Here is a 20065-nt window from a genome sequence, read left to right as displayed (position 1 = left end):
GCCAGCTAATATCACCACCCACACCCCATCACTTACAAGTCCAAGGCCAGCTTATTTAGCCTTCTCTTTCCTCAGTCCCTAATTCTATGAACACTATTCTTAATTATTACGCAGCTTACCAATGTTTATAATCAATATTTTAACAGAGACTGGCAGTAATTAAAATTAGGTAAAAGAAATGTGAATCCAATTTTGAGACAGATGAAGGAAAAACAGATGTACTAGACATAACATTTTTTGGAACTCAAATCAAAATCAAACCTTATATTAACTTCAGGTCCTACCAGATAAGTCTCCTTTTTATTTGATGAAAGAGCAGACAGAGATCTTGGGTAACAGGACAGAATATTCACATCTCAAAGAACTAAAATAAAAAGAAAAATTTTCCATAATACTACTTATTCAGTAAGAACATGAGATGAGTGCTGTGCACAAAACAAAATATTTTGAAGCATAGAACTCTTCAAATTTTAAGGAAAATGACATACAAGCACATGAATTGCCAGTCTGGGGCATATGCTATCAAGTACACCCCAAACAGTATTTTTTACATGGCTTCAAAGAAAACCTATTGTTGCACAAAATTAGATTAGATTTTAATGTTACCACGAATACAAAAAGCCTGGTTTCTCTGAGATAAAATTAGCTAAAAATTAACATGTGTTAATATTTGCACCATAAAGAGTGCCAAGAATATACCTTTTAGTCAAAAAAATTAACTTCTGTTCAAAATGGCTCCTGGAGGCTCTTCTCTTTTTTTCGGCATTACTCACGAGCTCTAGAATATTGATTTTAAAGTTTCCATTTTGAGAAATAGTAACAAAGCATTTGTTTAAAAAGCCTTGCAAGGATACCATCATTCCTTCTATGGGAGAATATTAAATTGACTAATTTTAGGACTCACTCACCAAATATGAGAATTTACTTAAAACAATTCATTGAGGATTTAAGTAATTTACGTTATAAACTCTTCTAATATTCATGAATGAAATTCAACCTGCCATTAGCAAGTCTGTGTTTCATAGACCACTAAACTCTCAATAAAGTCTATAGCAATAAACTTCGTGTCACATCTGTACAAGTAACTTCAATGCAGTGACTCCATACAATTACCATCGCCACTTAGATGAAGAAAGTCTTTGCGATCTCAGAAAGAGGTAAGAGTGTGAAAACAAAAATAGCCAAATTGACTAATGCGCCCTTCTGTAGGAAGCAAACTCAACTTTTTGCTGGAGAGCGGTAGTGAAAATATTGCCAATTGATGAGAATATTGCTAGACATTATGTTGACTTGGTTTCTTGTGTCTAATGGGTCCCTTTTGCTTGACGCTGGTGACTTTCTTGGTTGACTCTCCTGTCTTGAATCAGAGGAGCTTATGCTAACTTTGATTTTAAAAGAGCCTATTTTGTTTTTAAAGTCTGAAGAGATAAAATGTATGATTTTAATAGTTGGAGTGCACACAGAGGCCCACACAAATTACCTATTTCATATGCAGATTTTATTTCAATTTCCTGGATTGGGACAAAAACTGTACTATTTATGTTTTTATGGGTTTGCGGTTCACAGGAAAATAGCCTTTTTAAGAAAACTGACATTAAGTAGTTTGAATTATGAAAGGTTTATAAATTATTTAATGGATTGAAACAGTATTTGCCATAAGTGATTGGTATTCAAAGTGAATTGTTATTACAATCCAACAAAAACCTCATACAAAACAATTTATTGCTTTCCACCATCTACTTTGATGGAAGCCTATTTTAGCATTTCCATGAATATATAATTTTAAAATCTAATTTTTCTCAAAAATCTTAAATTTGCTATATTTATGACATTATCAAGTAATTTCTAAAAGATAGTTAAAGCTAGATAATGATAGCCTGAAATTTAATAACTAACATTTTTTCATTTCATAGACAAAGCACAGGTTTTTTTTTTAATAATGCCAAGATACGAAACCTATTTTTACACATCGGAAAGAAGCACAAATGTTCCAAAGTCCATATTCACTAGTCTTCAACACAAATTTTACAAAACAGTACAGCTACTGCATAGAACAGATAAAAATGAGACAACCTAGATGTCCACTAACTTATAACTGTAGCAAACCTAGATGTCCACTAACTTATAACTGTAGCATCCATACACTGTAATATTATATACATATAATAATAATAAATTAATGAACTGTGGCTCCACTCATCCTCATGGATGGATTTTAACGGTTTTGAGCAAAATATAGTGTCATGGAAAAATATACAGTGTGACTCCACTTACATAAGATTCAAAAAGAGGCAAAACTAAGCAATAAAGAAAATTATAAAAACAAAGGAGATGTCTCCCGGAGGGTCTGTGCTATGGTGAGTGCTGTGAACTGTGTAAACCTGGCGATTCACAGACCTGTACCCCTGGGGATAAAAATACATTATATGTTTATAAAAAATAAAAAAAGCAAAACAAAACAAAAACAAAAAGGAGAATGATGAAAATTTAGGACCGTGGTTACCTCGGGGGGAGAGAAGTGCACATGATCAAGAGGAGAGAGCGTGGCTATCAGAGATGTGAGTAACGTTCTACTCTTAGAGCAAGGTGGTGAGTACACGGGTGTTTGTTTTATTACTCCTCCTTACACTGTACACATACTTTCCACACTGGAGAAAAGGAGGCACGAAAATGGTGACGGTATAGACAACTCTTTGAAAAGCACTGATCTTCAGGATAAAGGAATAAAAGAGTAGATGGGAAGAAATGTGAACGTTTTCAGAGATTTTGTTTTGCTCTTGTTGAAGACATGAAGAGAGCATCTGAAAGACAGAAAGGTTCCAGCAGAGGGGAGAGGCTGAAGTAACAGCACACGTGAAGGTTTGTCTGCCTGTGAAAGGAGCAGCAGCACAACTCATTCAGGCAGAGGGCAACAGAGACAGCTACGGATAATGGGCACAGATGCACACAGTTGATGACGGAAACGAAGTTCACCAGATGTGGTGGCTCGCTCCTCCTCAGTGAGGCTGAGAGGGGAAAGGCAGAGCTGGCTTTGAGAGGAAATGAGGGTATCAAGTGACAGTTGGGGGCAGTGAGACGTAACAACTGACCACAGATAAATGCAGGTGCTCCCTTGGGCTCACCTTCTATGATTCCCTGGCCTCTGTCTAAAACATGTTTCCCTTTCTTTTCACCTAGAAAATCTCCCCATCCTTCAAGGCTTCACCTCAGGTTCTACGTCCTTTGTGAAACCGGTTTTATTCCACGGCCATCTTTTCCTTCCCTTTTTAATCCTTACAGAACTTAACTATCACTCGTTTTGTACTTGCTCATAAACTATCTTACAGTAACTCTTTCATATTGTACATGGCTTCATTATTGTGTGTGTGGTTTCCCTAGCTACAGTTCTTGAGACAGAAATAACTTTTTTTTTTTTAGCACTGTGCTCCCCCTCTCAGAAAAATAGTGCAGTCTCTTACAGTAAACATTTAGCTGTTCATTGTTCCATTTTTAAAATATGTCATCTACTTAAACAGATACTCTTAAAAGTAAAAGGAAAAAAAAAAAAAACCAAGAACACAGGAATAACTGAATTGAATCCTCCATGATTTTCTTGTCCCTGCTTCTGGTTTTCAATTTTTGGTTTTAGAACTTACTTTGGAGAAGCCAAACCACATCCAATGTTAACACAAAATCAGTTTGATTTTTAGTATTTTTTAAACCAATTGTTTCTGCTCATTAAACCATTAAAATTTTTTCTTTACAACTTTTAGTATGTTTCTTCATGGAGGTAGTTCCATGGATTTCCATGAATATGAAAATGAACTAGAAAATGAAGCAGGATATTATCAGCAAAGACAAATTATGTTAGGAATGCCATCTTGTGGTTGAGGGTAGTCCATTACATTAAAAATCCTCTGAGTAACAATCTTTAATTCAGAAAAAAAATATCCAGTAAATTCACAAAGGTAAATCATGGTTAAAATTAGTATTACTACAAGGAAAGAAAAGCTAGATAGATATGTGTGTTTTCAATTTTGTGTGACTTCAGTTGCCAAAAAAGACAATGTTCATCGAAGAGAGAGACCACAGACAAATTACACAGGAATGGACTCCAAATAATATAGAAAAACTGCTACCTATACTATAAATATACTTAAGACTATTGAAGTACTCTGAATTTTGGAAAACTTTTCTCATGAAATAGATAATTTTACTTCTATATCCACCACTAAGTAGTTATGTTGATGATTATATCCTAGATTTAAATTATGTGTCTTGATTTTCAAAATACATCACCCTAAGTACAACCATCCAAAGAACAGAGCACTTATCTAATTTGGATGGTGCAGGACGCGTATAATTAGTTGTAGTCCACAATGGGACTTGGAAGAGAGGTAAAAACACTGGCCCTGTCTTAGATGAACTTACTTCTTCTTCCATACAAGATAGCCATTTGAATGATAAATCATCTTTCTAGTCAATAGAAAACCAGTAATGGTTACAGATGTATTCCTTAACAACTATGCTTAAATATTCTAATTGCCAAGTTGAATACCAGACATTCTGATCCATTTCAAAGTAGGGATGAGGACGTGAAAACTGATAAATCCCTCACGAGGGCAAAACACAGCCCAACACAAAGATCCATGCACTATGCTACCATTTTGACTTCCAGATTATAAGGTTCCAAGGAGCATGTGCGGGTACAATGTTCAGTTACAGAGATCAGGTTACTTGAAATTCCAAAAGATAATGGATCTTCATGTAGATATATTTACTGAAAAATGAAAATGCTATTGTACTGCAGATCAATGTCTGGGATTTATTTTTGCACGCCTATCACCAGGAAAAAAAAAATTTTTTACTCAAAACATCGTTATACAAATTGATTTTGTATCAGTTTTTCCACCTGATTCTTCAGGACATTGACATCCGCTGCACAGACCTGGTACTCCATCTTCTCTTGCTGTTTCATTCTCTCTAATAAGGCTTCATGCGGCGGAGGCAACGCATTGTAGGAACTCAGTAAATAAAGCTGACTTGATGAAGCCTGGTTGATTTCTTTAATCTTTAAAGCCTGCATGATAGCAGGTGCAAACTTCAAGTAATGAGCCGTCGATGAGACGATCACTGGGCAAGTTTTGTCTTGCATCCTGTCTGCAACCACTTTTGCAACAGCAGTGTGTGGGTCCAGAATATACCCTGAAGTGTTGTAGGTGGAACGGATGGCTGCCAGGCACTCTCCCTCGGAGCACCAGTCAGCGACAAAATCCTGCTGCAGTCTGTCCACCAGCATCTTCTCTATCTGGAAGTGATGCTGCTCTTCGAGCTGATTAAATAATTTTGTCATTAACTCGCCGTCTTTATCAGCCATCAAGTGCAAATGTCGTTCCAGGTTTGAAGCTTTAAGAATATCGATTGCTGGTGAAAAGGTTTGTGTTAATTTTCTTTCCCTTAGATCGTAGTGTCCTGTTTTTATAAAATCGGTCAAAACGTGGTTCTGATTAGAGGCACAAATAAATTTGCGAATAGGGATTCCCATCATTTTGGCATACACTGCCGCTAAAATGTTACCGAAGTTTCCTGTGGGAATACAGACATCGACCGGGCTTCCAAAGGAAATAAATCCTTGGCTAACAAGATCAAGATATGCAGAAGCATGATAAACTACTTGGGGAAGCAGTCGGCCCCAGTTTATGGAATTAGCTGAACTTAAGACTGTTCCATATTCCATAATAAGAAAGCCAGTAAAATCAGAATCTCTAAAAATTCCTTTGACGGCTGTCTGGCAAAAATCGAAATTGGACTTGACGCCCACTGCCCATCCATTTTCTTTCTGACTGCCAATTATTTGTGCTTTCTGAAAGTCACTTACACCGTTCTCGGGAAAAAATGTGGCCACAGCTATTCTTCGCTTATCATTCTTACTAATACGGCTAAAACCGTTTAAGACCGCGCTCCCGGTGTCTCCGGAAGTAGCTACAAGGATCATATAGTTGCAACTTGGCGGAATACAGTGTGCAAAAAGATGAGGCATGAGCTGCAAAGACAAATCTTTAAATGACCCTGTGGGTCCGTGAAACAACTCCAGGATGAACTGGTTGCCTGAGAGGTGCCTGACGGGGGCAATTTTTGAGCAGGCGAAGTTTTCCCCATAAGCAGCCTCGATCATTTCTCCCAGTCTGGCGGCAGGTACGTCAGCGGGGTGGATACACTTTTCCAGAAGGATCTGGGCCCTTTCTATGTAGGTGGCTCCTACGAGGCTTTTCCACTCCCCGCAGCTTAATTTCGGAAACTCTTTCTCAGGGACAAAGAGTCCACCATCAGAAGCTAACCCCTCGATCACTGCTTCGCTGAAGAATTTTGTTGAAACCTTCCGTTCATTGTCTTTGGGCCAAATGTGTCTCGTGGAAACGAACGTTTCTGAGTCCACATCTTGGTACCGTTTGACTGCACAGAGCACTTTGTCGGCGACCTCCTCTGGGGAAGCCCCACTTTCACAGAAAACCCGGGTGTCATACCACTTCTTATAATATTGTCTTCTAAACTTCAGTAAGTCTTTCATAGGTGTTCCAGCATCCTGACCTACAATCCTATCGATTTTCATTAATTTTAAGCGGCTGACTATATCTATCAGAGGTACATCCAGGTATACAATTATCCCATTTTTCTTCAGATGCCACATGCTAGCATCGTGCATTGGATTGGACCCCGTAAGGGAAATCACACTTCCAGATGTAGAGAAGTTTAACACGGCTTTTCCTTCCTCTTCTAAAAATTGCTCGTTACCAACATCCTGTAATTTTTCAGACACACTCATATTCCAGGTTTTTTCAAGGATATCATCATCCACATCTATGACACAACAACCTAGTTTCTGACCTATTATTCTGCCTACTGTTGTTTTCCCAGCGCCAGGCGGTCCCATCAGGATAATATTTTTGTCTCCAACAAGAGAGTGGGTTGAGTGCCACGACTTCCTGAATTCTGCAAGTGCAAAGGTTCTTGAAAGAAACAGCTGCACATGTTTATCCGTTCTAACATGTATTCTAGAAAAACATTTCTGGGCTATTTGTTTCAGATGCGGACATCGGTTAAAGTGCAGCATTCTCTTCACTTTTCTGCCCAAGTTAACCTAAAAACTGGCTTTAGCCCTTTTCAAAACATAAAAACAAAAAAGACATTTGGTTACTAATTTCAACAAACTTAAAATCCCAAATAGGACTAAAAATAACCACGTCCATGGTACATAAACTGTTCAGAAATCTTTCATATGTATGGGATATTTTTTAAAGTATTCAAACCCAAATTCTCATATGTTACATATTATCCTTTTAATAATCTTTTCAATCTCAAGCCCGAATAATCAAAACATTAAAAAATTGCAACTATAAAGCATGCTTTATTCAGAAAATGCCATATCATAGATGCTTTTTTAAAAAAAACCATACAAATCAGATTAGTATTTCTTTTCCCATAATGAAAATTGTTTCTTGGTTTATAACCCATGCAAGGATTATTTGGAATGCTATTTACTTACAATTCATAAAAGCTGAACAATATTTCTTATATTTAATTTCTTTTAGTTTTACTAACATGCTGACAGACTATCATGCTACTCAGAAATTTCTCATAAAATTCACAACAGGAAAGTAGAATGTTTGCTTATAAGATGCTTAAATAACTTTTTAAACTATAGGGAGAAGGTATGGCATTTTCTTTCTCATGTGCCTTTTATAAGCATACTGTAAGGGATCATCCTTAGATATATTTCATATTGAAGGCCTTTTTAAAAAAATCTAAAATGAAAGGTAGAATATTATGCAAATAGTTAAGAAAACTGATAATCAACAACAAAGTCAAAGGTTACATGTCTATAGCCTTATCTGCATGAAACTGTCACTTTTGTTTCTGTCCTCTAAACATTATCAGTGGAGACATGTAATGCAAATGCCAAACTCTACAGTGACAGCAATTAAAAAAAAAAACAAACTCAAAAAGGTTTCCAATGATGAGAGGAAATAATTATTCTGACCTCCAAAGAACCTCTGCAATTCCCCCATATTGCTCAAATACCTGTCTTTGGAAATGTACTCACCATTAAAACACAAACTATGCCAGGCAAGTCAAAGTCTTAGTCATACATAAAATGCAATTTAGTAACTGTTGCAATGTTCATTCAAATTGACTAAAGGAACTCCACAGACATGTAGTGGAGCTTTTCACATGTTCTGCAACTAAGCCATGTTAAATATCAGATGGTATGCTCAAACACATTCCGAAAACTTTCAATGACTACTCTATCTGTGCTACTGTGTTCTATAATTAAACATTTAAACCATTTTAAAACTAACACTAAATTTAACTTACAAGTTAGATTAGAACTGTCAAGAGAAGGAATACATTTCCCTTTCTGGCTTTTCAGCTTGTATGTGCTGTGCTTAATTCCCACTGACTTGTAAACCATATGACACACAGGAACCAATCTCTGATGAAGAGTTTTTTGATGCTGAGGCAAAGTCAATCTTTGCAAAGAATGGTGTCTACAACAGAAAAATTTTCAAATTAATCATTACCGCATACAATGTTACAAAATTCCACACATAGACTGTTCTATTATTAAAATACCCACCTGAAAGATTTAAAGTCTAGAGAAAGAATGAATTGACCCTTTTCATGTTTCTCCAAATCTACTATTAAAAGATTAAGATAGATTAAGATATACTGTTTTTTTTAACATCTGTGTCTTATAATGGAAAAGAAATTTCATTAAACAGTATTGAAGGAGCTTCTTCCACCAAGCAATATGAAAGACAGTAATATAACCAAATAAGAGCAAATATAAAATCTCTCACAATGACACCTGAAATTTTAATTACTTAACTGGACGTTTAGTGATGAGAGAAAAATTTAAATCAGTGGACTAAAGCTATGAAATGGGTGAATTACTCTTGTAGGTTTTTTGGTTTTTTTTTAAGATTTTATTTATTTATCTGACAGAGAGAGATCACAAGTAGGCAGAGCAGCAGGCAGGGAGAGGGGGAAGCAGGTTCCCTGATGAGCAGAGAGCCTGATGCGGGGCTTGATCCCAGGACCCTGAGATCATGACCTGAGCCGAAGGCAGAGGCTTAACTCACTGGGCTGCCCAGGCGCCCCTCTTGTAGGTTGTTTTATCTGAGTCACTACATGATTTGTATGTAATAATATTTACCATAAAAAAGCACAAAGAAAGTGTCTGCTAAACACAAATATCCCTATTTAATTGAGTTTATAATAAATTCAAAACACATATCAAAGTGGTTGGCGCATAAGAGTATTCTCATATATAGTTATATTATTATCACTCAATGACAATGGACCAAAAACATTTAAATTGAATCAGAATATCTAGACTCAAGGCTAGGTGTATTTTTTCATGATTTGGTTAGTTTATAAGCCTTCAGAAAAATATGGGTACTTACCATGAATCAAGAACTGTTTTGCTATATACAGTCTAATTCTTTCCCTGCCATAAACCAAGGATCAGAGAAGTATACACTTGAACCATAACAGTAATGTCTTTTATTAAACTATATTCTAGTATAGTACTTTAATACCAGCTAGTTTTCTTGGAGGAAGGGGAACACTTTCTAAAAAACACGTGATTCACATGCTATTCAGGAGTGTGTGCTCTTTTTTAGTTCCCAGTGCATACCTTTCTACTGTCTGTATTAGCGATAATTGTAGTATTACCTAAACAGCTGGTTGGTTTTTCTGGACATTGAATTTTTTAACTGATCTTTTTCACTTTGTGTTGGTTGCTACAATGTTTACCATCAATTCCATTAAAAGCAGAAGACTGTAACACAAACATTATGCATTGTTTGCCTTATCTTTTATAATCTTAGTTTTCCTTTCTTTTGTATGAATTAGAAATAGAAAATTATGACAGTTTAATTTAATTTAGTGTATCATTTTACAAAATCTTCCTGAAAATAGAATTTAGTTGTTAAAGGGCTATAATATGTAACAAATATTGCCATTTTTTAAGAAAAATAAAGATGAATTCTACTTTAAGTAACATACTAAATTTTGTTTCATAACATTTTAGCCACAAATTAATTTTAAGGCTTCAACATCCACTGTAAGCAAACCAAAAGACAAGATGGAATAGTATCTGCATATGTAACTTTCATCTAGAAACTAAGTCTTTACTTAGGAGGTAATACACTTAATTCCCATTATACATGGTATTATATTCTTTTTTTAAAATTTTTTTAAAAAAGATTTTACTTATTTATTTGTCAGAGGGACAGAGAGAGTCAGGCAGGCAGAGTGGCCGGCAGAGGCAGAGGGAGAGGCAGGTGTTCCTGTGGAGCAAGGAGCCCGATGTGGGACTTGATCCCAGGACCCTGGGATCGTGACCTGAGCCTAAGGCAGAGGCTTTAACCCATGGAACCACAGAGGCGCCCCTCATGGTGTTATGTTCTATAAAGTCATCATGAATACTGAACTAGTGAACAGTGAATATTCCCATTACTCCTAGGGGAAATACAGGATTAGTTTTCTGTGAGCCTCAGGTCACATTTTTTACCAACTGATCAATACATAGGCTTGTTTTATGTGTTTCTCTTTAAAGTCATTTTATATTTTTTGCATCATATTATATTAGTAATTAACTCACCATTGAACAGCCAAGAGCACTCTAACTTATGCCTGAATGAAGCTTATCTAACACAGATTCTATCTGTAAGGCATATTATAGCCTTATTACCTTAGGAACACTAGGCAGCACCTAGTCAACAACCTAGGCCATTTTAAAAAACAAAGCCACCAACCAGAGGCACAAAAATGTGAGAAGTGTGGCACTAATGAGAATGGGAGAAGGACACTTGTTTACAGTATCTGAGCTGAAACAGCAAGGCAGAGCACCATCCTGCTTGACCACATTTTAGAGCACATACATCAGGAGACTCCTATTTTTCCCCACCGGTGTGTGTGCGTCCATGAATGAATGCACAAGTTCTGCAAGTATTAATTTGGGCCTATAAATAAATAAATAAATTTTAGTGAGTAGAATTCACAAATATGGAACTTCTGAAAAGTGAGCATCAACTGCATACCATTTTCCTTTACGATTCAAAGCCATGTTATTAAGCTTTTTCATTTACTTATATTTTAGTATGTATTTTAGTCTAGTGGTCATGAATAAGCAATTTTTCCTCAGCCAAAGGACAAAACCTTTTCAAATTAAGTGGAAGTCAACCACAGGAGTCAGAAAACAAAAACAGTACTTCAAGACCAAATGTCTTGGCCATAAAGTACTCAGGTTTTACTGTATCGATGTTCTCAACTATTTTTTGCAGAGTCAAGTTCTTCATGAAAACATTTTAGTCATACTCTCTAATTCCTCAGAGGTTGGAAGATCTGCACAACTCCATTATACACTAATGCTTTTTAAATAGGTTTTCCTACTGATCACTTATAGTGGGGTTTTTTGATTCCCTAACTGCAATGGATACTTTTTAGACATAATAGACACTTGTCTTTCTAACAGATAAATGAAGAGGTTGTCAGTTTCACAGCAAAAATTAAAAAAAACAAAACCAGAATGTCCACATGTACAAAAGAATTCAAGCACTCTTTGATCTCATGGTACAAAATTTAACAATTTTACTTTGGGAAGCTGATCAAAACTGAATAATGAATTCAAGAAAAAAAAAGTACAGAAATCACTTTTTAAGTCACTTTTAAATTATTTCCTATGACTGCTAATAAACTTACATTTTTAAACCAGAAATTCCTATTAATTTTCAACAACTTATTTACAGTGATGTTTTCTTAAGGACACCACTAGATGATTGCTAATCATCTAAAGTCATACCTACTATCAAAGTTTACTTCCAAAATGGTCCAGAAGATTTCCATTATAAAATTACCTAGTTTCCGATTCCTTTGGGAAATTATCCAAATCCTATTTAGTCAGGATGATTTAGCATGTCATCCATTTAAAATATTTGCAACATACTATTTAAAAATTATTTCATGATGAGAACTGGCTGTGGTTCACTGAACTTCTGAAAATATTTATGCCATGATTATGCTTGTCACCCTATATTAATGCAATCTAAATTTCTCAGAAGAATGACTAAATCTAGTCCATTATCTTATGAAGATTTGCTGATATATTTTTAAAAATTCTTAAAAATGACTATTTTGACAGCGATATATTGTTTTCCAATACATAATAAAAAGTGCAAATTTCCTAGGACATAAACTAACCAGGGGGAGGTAAAGTTCTGCTGCTCTGGACTATTAAGCAAAAATCTTCTCAACACGCCTTTTGGTCAGTCAGCTATGTGAAGAGGAACCACACACTCCAGTGTCCTGTTGTAATCAGAGGGATCTTACAATCAAAGGTAGAGTTTCCAAGTTTATCACTCATCTTTGCCCCTATCTTAGTGTCAAAGCTGATTAAGTCTTTCCTGTTGCTCGCCTTTTGCTATTAGAGATCCTCCTAATGGTCTTGAGTATTTAATTCAAAAGACTTTTTAAGTACCCTTTTTAATTCTCTAACTTAAAAATACATTATAAAGAATATCTCTTATTCAGGGTTAGTTTTCCTCCTAGTTGTCTTTTTACTATTCCTACCTAATCTCATTTTATTCATCTAAGTAAATTAGAATTAATCCCAAGCAAAAAACTCTAACTTGTATGTACAACCATTTATAGCAGGGGTCTGTGCAAAACCACAGGCCAAATCTGTGCAAAATCATAACCACCCTTTTTGTAAATTAAGTTTCATGAGAACACAACTTTGCTTATTTATTTGTTCATCTGTTCTGTATTGTCTTTGGCTGCTCTTGATCCACAACAGTAGAGCTGAGCAGTTTTGACCAAAACCATTTGGCCTGCAAAGGCCTAAAATATTTATTGCCAAGCCCTTTACAGAAAAAGTTCGTGATCTCTGTCAGTATACCAATACTAATTCCCTGTGGGCATACTGGACATAGACATTTCCTTGAATAGTACTGTCATTTTGAGGGAATTATAAAAATTAGAAATATATTTTTGTAAACATGCTTTCAAAAGGCAAGCAGAATTATAGATCAGGTATCTAAGGGAAAAAGTTCCTTTCTAAATGATTTAACAACTTCATCATGACTGGAAACTAAATTTACCATAGGGAGGAGATCATAAATTGGTATTTTTAAAACCACAATAAATATACTGACAACAGTGAAATTACTGTATTCAGTAACGCCATAAAGTCAAGACCAGCTGAGGTTGGTTGGGACTTACTAATTGGAGAAATCATGCTTTGCCCTTCCTGGCTCTTTTAGGAACTGATTAATATGAAACGTCCCAAAATGTTTATTCTTCATGAGAATATGTATAAGCTTTGGCCAATGACCACCCACTAGGTAAACGGTATTATCATTATGAGTCCTTAGTTCAAATCTTGGCATGTATAAAGAAAATCTTCCTCTATACATGTTAAGCAAAAACAAATTACCTCCCCCAAAACACAAACTAGTCAAAAGGGGAAGGAAAACCCCAAAGTGGTATATACATTAAAAAATGTTTTGAAAAGTAAGATCTGATGTGAAGACCAGGAACACCATCTCCAACGTGCCATTCATCTGAAATAAAATGCTCAAAGTCTGGGATAAAAATAAAAATCTTACCAACTGGTTAAGAAAAAACTAAATTTATTCTTATTTAATGACATTGGCTAAGAGCCCCAGATGGTAAGGACCCTCACATTCTGCACAGCCTTTTAAGTAGAAGCTAAAAGGTTAATGAAGCCATCCTACTGTTTTTCTCTCTCCACGGAGCACCCTGGCAGTGAAACGACCAAAGCTGGTGTTGGTTTTTATCTTAAACCACCTCTATCCCCTTTGGGCAGTGGCCTCTGTAAGGCTCGTTTGGGCCAATTCCTCTTTCCCAAATATTGCCAAAATGTCTTTTAGAGACTCGGGATGGGGCAAAGGCTTTCGGCGGCCATACGTGCATAAATTGGCACAGGGGACGAGCAGACGGTTCAAAACGGAACAAAACCGCTTCCGAGAAGGCAATTTTCAGAAAAGGACACCATAAACACGGACCCAAATCCAGGGGTCCCTTTAAGAGGTTTCTCCTAGTTTCGGCTGCTTATTTAAAAAGCCTCAAGGCCACATGTCTGTGGATAAAGAGCTAAGAGGAGGGGCCTGACCACGAGGAACACGGGGCTGAGAGCGGAGAACCCGAGAACGAGTGAGGGCGAGGGGAGGAGGGCGAGGGGAGGACCGCGGCGCGACAGGTGCACGGGGCGGACCCGGCGGACGGCGGGGGCGTGCGTGGGCGCGCACTCCCACAGGTGGCGAGCGGGGCCGCGCGGCGAGCTCCCGACAGCTCGGGGCAGAAGCAGCGGGGAAATGAGCGCAGACACGGTTGAGATGACAACGGAGCAGCGGGCGGGCAGGAACGAGGTGGGGGAAAGGCATGCAATGGGAACGGACCGTTTTCTACAGTTTACCCGTTCTTTCTCCTCAAATCACTCACCCAGAAAATCACACTGGGAAGACGGGGTAAAGGAAAGAAATTGGGGAGGAGCGTCCAGGAGCCGCCAGTGCCGCCTCAGGACGCAGGGCTACACCTCAGGGGCTCACCCACGCTCACCCACAGCCCCGGGCCAAAGCATTCCCTAGGCCTGACCCGCCCCCAACCCCGCGTCCCGGCCACTGCGCCTGCGTCAGTGAAGGCCTGCGCGCCCGCAGCCACACCCACGCGCCGAGCAACCCCACACCGGCCACGTGACTCTCAGTCCCCGCTCCACCTACCAGAATCCTCCGTGCTCCTCAGGCTCCTCCTCACCCGGTCCAGCTCTCCACAGAGTCCTAGCGTCAGGGAGGCCTCAGCGGCTCGCCCCGCCTCCCCCAGGATTGGCGCTTGCGCACAAGAGCCTTATTGTGTGACGCGTGCGTCCCCGCGGCACTTCCGTACTGTCTCTCGTGGGGTCTATGTGTCTCTCCAAATATGCAAAGATAGAAACGCGCGATGTTTTTAGGAGGATGCCATTCAACTTATTATTCCCAAAGGCACAAATAAACAGTGATTTCCATATTGAACTCCAGCAGAAAAACTGCAGGGGGAAGAGAGGAAACGTAGTTCACCGTGCTGCCTTCCACTTCCCCGTAGCCTAGCAACTGTTTCCAAGGCAACCACGCCGTCAACAACGCTAAGCAACACTGCGAGAATTAGAAGGGCTGTTTTCTTCTCAAGAGAGAGCTGCTAAGAAGAGGTCAAAGGGGAGTTAGGTGAAAGAGAGAAACCTTAGTTCTGTGAGAAGACAAAAGTAGGAAAGGAAAGGGTAACAGTGAAGAAAGAGAGAGAGAGATTGGTATAGTGAGAAAAAATATTTTTAAGCAGTCATTTTGGTGGCCATGGATACAACTTGCTTTTCTGAAAGCATTTATAACCTCATACCCATTGACTGGAAGGAGCCTCCCCAGCCTCCTAGGTATGTGGGTAAGCAACGATTATCACCTGAAACAAGAATAGGGAATAATTATGCCATTTCAGGATTAACTGAGCATCATATGACGTTGAAAAATAACATAAATTTCTGTCTCAGTGAAGTAGTCTCTGATGTCATCTTCATAAGGAAGTGGCTGCAAAATCTAGGTATTTCACATCTCACAATTCACAGAGGGCCATTTTATTACCCTGGACACCTATTAATACAATATGTAATTGTTTTGTAATTTTCTAATTGTTCGTACATGACGTAGATATAAAATGACGTAAAATTTCTTGTTGCTGTTGAAAAGAAAAAAATCATTTATATTATCCTCTGCTAGGATACTTGTTACTTGGTTTCAGGAGTTCGTTGTTTTATTTCTCTCTACACTACCGCTTCCTCTCTAAAGGGATAGTAGTTACTTGTTTCTGAGATGATTGTCAAGTATAAATTCTTACTTGTTTCTGAAGCTCAGTTTTTCGATTGGTAAAACAAAACAGAAAAGCTTTTAAGTTCTTTTCCAGATCGGATAGCTGGATAGAAGGAAGAGTAGATGGGTGGAGGCTCCAAAATACGTAATTGAGTTATAATTTTTACCTAGGTATTAGGACCCCTTAATTTTCCCATTATTTCAAAAAGTTAACCCCAAAGTAAATATCTCAGTTACTCTCCTGTGTAGGGGTTTAGAACTTATGTAAATCTATGGGGAGGAAAGAACGTAGCTAGTGGAGAAAATCTTATTCCCCCTAGGACTTGAAATATTTGCTGTTTTTTTACCTTTTGTTCTTTTGCTGATGCAGGTCAAAACCACATCGAAAGAGCAGTAGGCTAAAAAGCATGCTCTGAAACCCATTGGTTTGGGAATAATGAATAAATTTTCATTTGTTTTCTGACATGTAAAACGAACTAAATGATCCACATAATCTCTTAAGTTTCCTTTGAGTAATTACTTGGGGTGCATAACATCATCAAGTGGGCAAATCCTTCCATTTCAAGCCCGAGTATCTAGTTTTAACAAGAGTAGTACCTGTATTATTTTCCTTTAGCTTCTCGAAATCAAATTGAGCACGGAAAGAGGAATGTAAAGTAAAATGTGATGGAGTTGCAGAGTTTATGAGGAGGATGCAAATTAACTATTGCTGAATGAATTTTTGGTCAAAAATTCCTGTATGTTGTACTAGATAAATCTCCTCCTTTCTGTAACCACTGGTAGGTTGTATTTTCTATACAGTACTGAATTTGAACGTTAAGAAATTTTATTAGATATGTGTTTTGTTCACTGGTAAATTAAAAAGATGGGCCTTTACTATATCTAAGTAATTTTTTCAAGAAATTTCATAGGCACAATCTTTATTCACTTGGCAAGCAATAACTGAGGCCCTATTATGTGTATAACATTGCTCTTGGAGAATGTCTTGGCAAATGTTGGAAGTGACAGCACAAACTCTATGGTTGACTCTGAAGGAATAAGTAGGAAAAAGGAACTCAGGTGAAGGGAATAGAAGGCATCCAAATGTGGTGCCAAAGAACTCTGTTTGTTAGAGTGAGACTATCCAGAACAACCTACACTACAATGACCCTGAAAAGGTTTTAATTTGTTAATTAGACCACCAATAAATAAAACCACCAATATATAAACTACCAATATATTAAAAACAGAACATAACACACTCAACACCTTCCTCTCACCACACTATTTGCACTGACCCAATCCCCTTACTAATAGTAAGAATTAATCATTAAAAAGAAATGTATTAACCTACAAGACTTATTTGCTTTACTGAGTTACAAATTCAGCTTCAAAAAAAGCTCACTGCAGCTCTTTGCAAGATTAGCAAGATGATTGTCCAGCTTTCACAAAGAGGTGCATCCCTCAAAAACTGACTGCATTGTGATCTCCCACACCTCAGACGTTACAGTCTCCTTGGGACACTACAGTATAAACATTAACATTTGGACTAACAATAAAATCATATATTATTGGAAACCCTAATGAGAGATGCAGATAACTAAATGAGAACTTAGGAAATGGATACATGTAATGAAAATGGGGTGAAGGGCATCCTCTTTTAGTTGAGCTTAATGAGCTGGAACTCAAGATATAACAGTGTTAAAGTCAATGGGAAGCCATGAATCCATTTTCAAAATTTCAGTTGCTCGTGATGCATGAGATGGTTTCCAGGATACTCACCAAATTTGTCACCCTTCTATTGATGGCTCCAGTTACTTGATGTCTCCCATCATTCTGTCTTTCCCTTTTATTTAAGATAATATTCCATGTATGTACTGGACAGCCCATGGTACCATTATCTCTTCCCTTGCAGCACAACACTTTTATTAATATACTCATTAACATTTTGACATTCATTTCCCTATCATTGCCTCACATTGAAATTTCCACATGAATTATGACTAAGGTCGGTCTCTACCATACTATAATTAATGTAACTGATTGTTTTTGATCTAAATTCATTGTTATCTATGGACACCGTTTTGAACTTTGAGTCTTTCGTATATTCTCTCAACCATCCTTCCCAGCTCTGTGACATTTGCAAATCTAGTAAGTATGTCTTTTATATCTCCCATCTGCCATTGAACAGGACAAGTACTTGGCACTTTAGTAGGCTACTAGACCCCTCTTTTTTAGGCTAACAACAATCCTGGTTTTGAGGGTATAATCAGTCATCCATATGCATCCATTAATCAATTCCTATGTCTCTACCTTATCAGTAAAGATAAGAGGCTTTGCTAACATAAAGATGTATATTATTTCTAAGGTACTTGACTGGTTTATGAGTCACATAATCTTTTTTTAAAATGATGTTCATTTCAGTGAAATGAAACTCCATATTGCTCATTTAGTCATTACTTCTCTACAGATTTTTAGATGCTTTCCAAAATTGATGTCAGACTCACCATTGATGCATGGTTTTTAAAAATAGGAATATTTAATGTATAAGCACCTAATAGTTGGCTGTTTTTTCAAGGCCTTCTGGTTTTCATTGATGTTAACTATGACACGTAGTTAGAATTTCATTTTCAGAGTTCCTCATTCTCTTTGGACTATCCTTCATTTTATTCAATTTCCATACTGTTGAATCTACATCTTCTGAGGCTTTGCAACATTTCTTTGTTTAAAGTCTAGTTATGTATCTAACTTTGCTAAGCAATCTTGGCTATTATGAAATCTAGGATGACAGAGTCATTTTCTCCTGAGATTCTTATCTACTTTGCTGACAATTTGTAGCCAATAATTCATTTGGAGAAAGCAGTAGTCCTTTAAAATGAACTTATATTCCAAAGAATGTCAAAAATATTCCAAAGTCTTTGCTTTTATTTTTTTAAAAGATTTTATTTATTTATTTGACAGAGAGATCACAAGTATGCAGAGAGGCAGGCAGAGAGAGAGAGAGGGAAGCAGGTTCCTGCTGGGCAGAGAGGTCCGACGTGGGGCTCAGTCTCAGGAACCTGAGACCATGACCTGAGCCGAAGGCAGAGGCTCAACACACTGAGCCACCCAGGCACCTCTAAAGTCTTTGCTTTCAGCATAATGAAAGTCTATGTTAAAATACCCAGTGTTCCAATATATGGTCTCAGAGTTTTATAACTAGTGTTAGAAATTGTTATTCAGATTTTTAATTTGGCTGTCCAGTCTTTGCATATTTCCATAATAATAATGCTACTTTTCATCTCTTGTAAAGAAAAGAAACTTTACATGTCCAAATATAGAAAGAGATCACGTTAAGTTTTAAAAATCAAGTTATATTTCATACATAAATAGAAATATAGAAAACTCAACTTATTTGGAAAATGGATTGAAGAGATAGAGGAAAAGTATATTATATTAGTTTCCATCTTTTTTTCTATTTTTGTAATTTGGAAAAGTAAAAAATTACTCAAATAGCATAATGTGTATTGTTTTGTGTAACAAACAGGCAAGATTTCAGCTCACAAAATAATGTACTAAATCACAAGATTGAAAATTAAAAAGAGCTGAGAGTATACACACTCTTTTCTTACTACAAGGAAAGTAATTTTATTAATCAAGAGGTAATATCTGCCATTTCCAACTTGCAATGAAATTTAAGGCACAAGTTTGGATTGAACATTATTTTCTAAAGGTATCTAATAAACTCATTCAGTTTATACCATAATTAATCCCTAGCCATTGAATTCAAGATTGAGGAAAGGCCTTTAAAAGCAAGAAATAATTCAATGTTTCTCCAAACAAATTTATCAACATTAAGTAAGAAGAGAATAAGTTGTTAAAAGTGGTATAGCTGAACTTCTGCTTCCAATCAAATATGGAATTTACCCTCTCACCTTGAACAACTAAAACACTAGGGGGGAAAAACTGTAAAACAATAGTTTTCAGACAATGGATAATAGGCAGCACAAAGCAGTCATCCCTAAGAGAAGAGAGACAAGCCTCACAATTGCCCAACAATCTTCTTAGAGAGTTTCCAGGCCAAAGTCCAGGGAAGAAGAATTTAAACACAATCCAGCAGTTCCTTGAGTTAAAGGAGACAAAGTTCAGAGTCTGGGGAAATCAAGGCATGTAGAATTCACAGCACTGAGAAACAAAGTACCAGAAAGGAGAGA

At 37.1% G+C, this 20065-nt stretch overlaps 2 protein-coding genes across 6 annotated transcripts in view; one reads left to right on the top strand and one right to left on the bottom strand.

Annotated features, from left to right (window-relative positions):
• Positions 1-3344: 3344 nt before the first annotated feature.
• Positions 3345-14925, bottom strand: THNSL1 (threonine synthase like 1). 3 transcript variants are annotated; one of them, XM_032349645.1, is made up of 3 exons: positions 14784-14925; positions 8353-8525; positions 3345-7136 (listed from the first exon to the last, which is right to left on the bottom strand). In XM_032349645.1, exon 3 carries the CDS (start codon positions 7088-7090, stop codon positions 4859-4861), a length of 2232 nt encoding a protein of 743 aa, XP_032205536.1. In that variant the 5' UTR covers positions 7091-7136; positions 8353-8525; positions 14784-14925; the 3' UTR covers positions 3345-4858. The 3 variants fall into 3 exon arrangements, with proteins under 3 accessions (XP_032205536.1, XP_032205535.1, XP_032205537.1); XM_032349644.1 differs by lacking the exon at positions 14784-14925 and adding an exon at positions 14506-14719; XM_032349646.1 differs by lacking the exon at positions 14784-14925 and adding an exon at positions 8615-8997.
• Positions 14166-20065, top strand: part of ENKUR (enkurin, TRPC channel interacting protein) — a 23879-nt gene continuing 17979 nt past the window's right edge. For 2 of the 3 annotated variants that reach the window (XM_032349648.1, XM_032349649.1), the window contains exon 1: positions 15063-15463. In XM_032349648.1, coding sequence (XP_032205539.1) covers positions 15387-15463 — 77 coding nt within the window. In that variant the 5' untranslated portion in view covers positions 15063-15386. Of the gene's footprint in view, positions 14426-15062; positions 15464-20065 lie in introns of those variants that run through there. The other variant, XM_032349650.1, reaches the window with a different exon arrangement.

Source organism: Mustela erminea, chromosome 6 (assembly GCF_009829155.1).
Source record: "Mustela erminea isolate mMusErm1 chromosome 6, mMusErm1.Pri, whole genome shotgun sequence".
Classification (NCBI taxonomy): Eukaryota; Metazoa; Chordata; class Mammalia; order Carnivora; family Mustelidae; genus Mustela; species Mustela erminea.
This window is presented reverse-complemented; position numbering and strand designations above follow the sequence as displayed.